General features: G+C 40.3%; 1 protein-coding gene across 1 annotated transcript; it reads right to left on the bottom strand.

Moving 5' to 3' along the window:
- Nucleotides 1–2,069: 2,069 nt before the first annotated feature.
- LOC103269921 (olfactory receptor 1444) lies at nucleotides 2,070–3,023 on the bottom strand. Its single transcript, XM_008067473.2, has one exon. The coding sequence runs from the start codon at nucleotides 3,018–3,020 to the stop codon at nucleotides 2,070–2,072; it is 951 nt and encodes a 316-aa protein (XP_008065664.1). The 5' UTR covers nucleotides 3,021–3,023.
- Nucleotides 3,024–3,410: the final 387 nt, after the last annotated feature.

The following is a 3,410-nucleotide window of genomic DNA, read 5'->3' as shown; positions in this document are numbered from 1 at the left end:
TATTTGCAGTCCAGTACAGCGTTTGTTTGAGGTGATTCCAACAAAAAATATAAATATGCAGGCATTAGGCCTTTAACTCTTACAGGACTCACACTTTTCTCCTAGACTGGGATATAGAGGCATAAAGAAACATGCCCAGAAATATACCTATATACGGTAATAGTGATAATATATAGACTTTAGACTTTAATTTTCCATGGAAATACCATGACTTAATGGTGAGGGAAGTTCTTGCTTGGCCTGAGCATAGAAAGAAGATGAGAAAAAAAGAAGCAAAAAGAGAAGAGGGAAAGGAGGAAGTAAAGAAGAAGGAACAGAAGGAAGGGAAAAACAAGTCATTTATATCAATAGGGAAAATGCTGAACTGAGACTAGAGTGCACGCAGTGCTTGGATAGCTGTTTTCCAGACGTTCCTCCAAATCTGGGCTCCCTAAATTTAGCTTCATAACTTCTATAAGTCACTGAGAAAGACTCCCATGTGCAGTGGATCCAGTCTTTAAAGGCTGTTCAAGCCATGAGTGCTGCTGCTAGATAGGCCTCATTGTTAAAGAAGAGGCCAGACAAGAGGGTGGACGGGAAAGGTATAGGCTGTCCAGACCTTAGCAACCATGTGAGGTCAGAGAAAGCTGTTCCTACAGATTGTCCTCATATTCCAGAACTCTGTCTTTGTGCCTTCCTCCACAAGACATGTGATTTACCCTCCTCAGGCAGACTGCCCTGTGCATAATGGAGTTCAATAATCTCAAAACTAAACTGACCTTTTAGGCCACCCAAGTTAGCCAACCAAGATTGCTGGTTTTCAAATTTAAAGAAAAAATGGATTTGTTTGTTTGTTTTTTGGAGATTTTGAAATTATGAACTATGTGTTGACTCAGATTAATTGTAGCTACCAAGCCGTGGATATGTGAGAAGTGAAATTAACCTCCACTCTCTTCCCACACACACACACATACATTCACTCACACTATCTAGTACAGGAAACAGGACCTGAAAGTGGACTAGCACTGTGCGTCACAGTGTCATTCCTAGCTTAAGAAGTACATTTTCAGGCAGGCTTTTTTATTCTTGTAGCATCTAATTACAGAACATCAAAATGCAACAGAGACCCAGAGGTGAGCTGCATTATTGAAAAAATAAAAGCAAAAAGTGCCCAGGAAATTATTAAGTGTATTCTTAATAGATTCACCAAATTTAAGAGTGCTGGAAAATGCAAGTATTTAATTCAGAAGACAAATATCTCCTTTCATTGCCCTTGGGAAAAATGACTTTTTTCCCCCTCCAAACCTTCTGCAATTTTTCATAATTACATTAGGCAGAGGACAAAAGCATAGAAGAGAGTGCAGATACACTAAAAAAAAAAAAAAGTCTGTTTAATCAGGTTAAAGTTTAAGCAATTTATCTACTGAAACTGTTTCATACTTCTGTATACAAAATGGCTTATTATTTCCTATCAAATTGCCTCAGAACTTTTAGCAAAAAAAAAAAAAAAAAATGGAGATTGCAAGGATGCATGGCCAGTGAGTGAGGATGGAAATGTGGGTAGGGGGTTGGAAGGATTTAATTCTGGGCCATATGATTCTTGATCCAGTGCCCCGACCTTTAAATTACAATCTTCTCTGAAACATCATCAAAAATATTGAAACATCCTTTGTCAGCATTAGAAACTCCAACTTTCAAACCCACAGAGGAAAAAAAAAGATATAGTACTATGAACTTAGCTAATGAATATTATAAAGATGGGATTCTTACACCAAATATTACTGTGAATGGAAATTTCTTACACTTAAATTTGGGGGAGGAAAATGTAGTACATTCAGTTGTGTTTCGTTCTTCTGCTTTAAATCACATCAAGAAACAAATGCTAGAAAAGTTTAAATGTTCCATGTTATCGATCACTAAATACAAGATTATCTTCCTGAATAAGACATGTCAAAGTCCTGTTTGTCACATCTTCTCCCAGTAACAGAAGTAACCACTGTTCTTGGGGAAGAAAGAATTGAAACCAGCCAAACCTCCAAAGTCATGGCGACATTTAGGTCTGAGAGAAGGCTTATCCCTTAGTTGCCCGCCTACCTCCTACTCACGTTTAAAGATTGGGGGTAAAGCTTGTTAAGTATTTTCCAAAAAGAAATTTTCACTTCTTTGTTCCTAAGGCTGTAGATCAAGGGATTGAGCATGGGAATCACCACAGTATAAAACACAGATGCTATTTTGTCTGTGTCCATGGACTGGCTGGAGCTGGGCTGTAAGTACATGAAGATGATTGTACCGTAGAAGATGGACACTGCGGTGAGGTGGGAGGCACAGGTGGAGAAGGCTTTCTTCTGCCCTTCAGCAGAACGCATTCTTTGAATGGCGATGAATATGAAGATGTAAGAGATGAGGATGACCAGGAGGGTGAAAAAGACATTGAAGCCCACGACAAAGAAGACCACTAACTTGCTGATGCGTGTGTTGGAGCATGAGATTGCCAGGAGTGGGGGAATGTCACAGAAAAAATGATTAATCTCATTGGAACCACAGAAGGAGAGTCTGAAGGTGTCTGCTGCATGGATAGTTGCATTGAGGAAGCCACAGACATAGGAACTGATAGTTAGGAGGGCGCACACACCTGTTGTCATAGTGGTGGTATAAAGAAGAGGCCTACATACCGCTGCATGGCGGTCATAGGCCATGGAGGCCAGGAGGTAGCACTCAACAGTGGCAAATCCCACAAAGAAGAAGAACTGAGCTGCACATTCATTGTAGGAAATGGCCTTGTTTCCTGACTGCAATGCAGCCACCATTTTAGGAGCTACAGCTGATGAGTAACCCAGATCTACCAAGGAGAGGTTGCTGAGGAAGAAGTACATTGGAGTGTGGAGATGGGAGTTCAAGTGGATGATCACCATCATCCCCCCATTTCCAACCAGGGTGACGAGGTAGATGAATACAAATACCAGAAGGAGGGGAGCCTGAAGTTTGGGGTCATCTGTTAATCCCAAGAGGATAAACTCTGTCACTTCTGTGCTATTCTCCATTGCAGTCAACTTGAATTTAGCCTGGTGATTAAAGAAGAGGAGTTGACAGAAACTCAGATGAAAAATATCAGAGAGGATTATGAAATGATATAAAATAGAAAACTAGCAAATATTGAGTATGTGCTGTGTGTGGGTAAGACTCATATGCTAGACCCTTCCATTACATTATAGCATTTAATCCTATGAGGTAGTGCTATTTTGCCCCTTCTACAGATGAGAAAGGTAAGGCTCAGGGAACTGAGTGTTGAGCAAGATAATCTAATTAGTAGGGGTCAGGTCAAAGTTTACCTTCTTATATTTCTGAATCCAAAGTCCGTACACTCCGAGCTTGAGTCCTTCTATATGCTTACATCATGTAAGCACAAATTATGATGTGGACGTGTCTGGCAG

This window comes from Carlito syrichta, unplaced genomic scaffold, assembly GCF_000164805.1.
Source record: "Carlito syrichta isolate Samal-C Ts95f unplaced genomic scaffold, Tarsius_syrichta-2.0.1 Scaffold309639, whole genome shotgun sequence".
In the NCBI taxonomy this organism is placed as follows: Eukaryota; Metazoa; Chordata; class Mammalia; order Primates; family Tarsiidae; genus Carlito; species Carlito syrichta.
Note: the sequence above shows the minus strand (reverse complement) of the source record. Positions and strands in the feature narration are given on the sequence as shown.

Bases quoted from the DNA above. Each gene is read 5' to 3' on its own strand.
- LOC103269921 (XM_008067473.2), bottom strand. From the start codon at position 3,020: ATGGAGAATAGCACAGAAGTGACAGAGTTTATCCTCTTGGGATTAACA.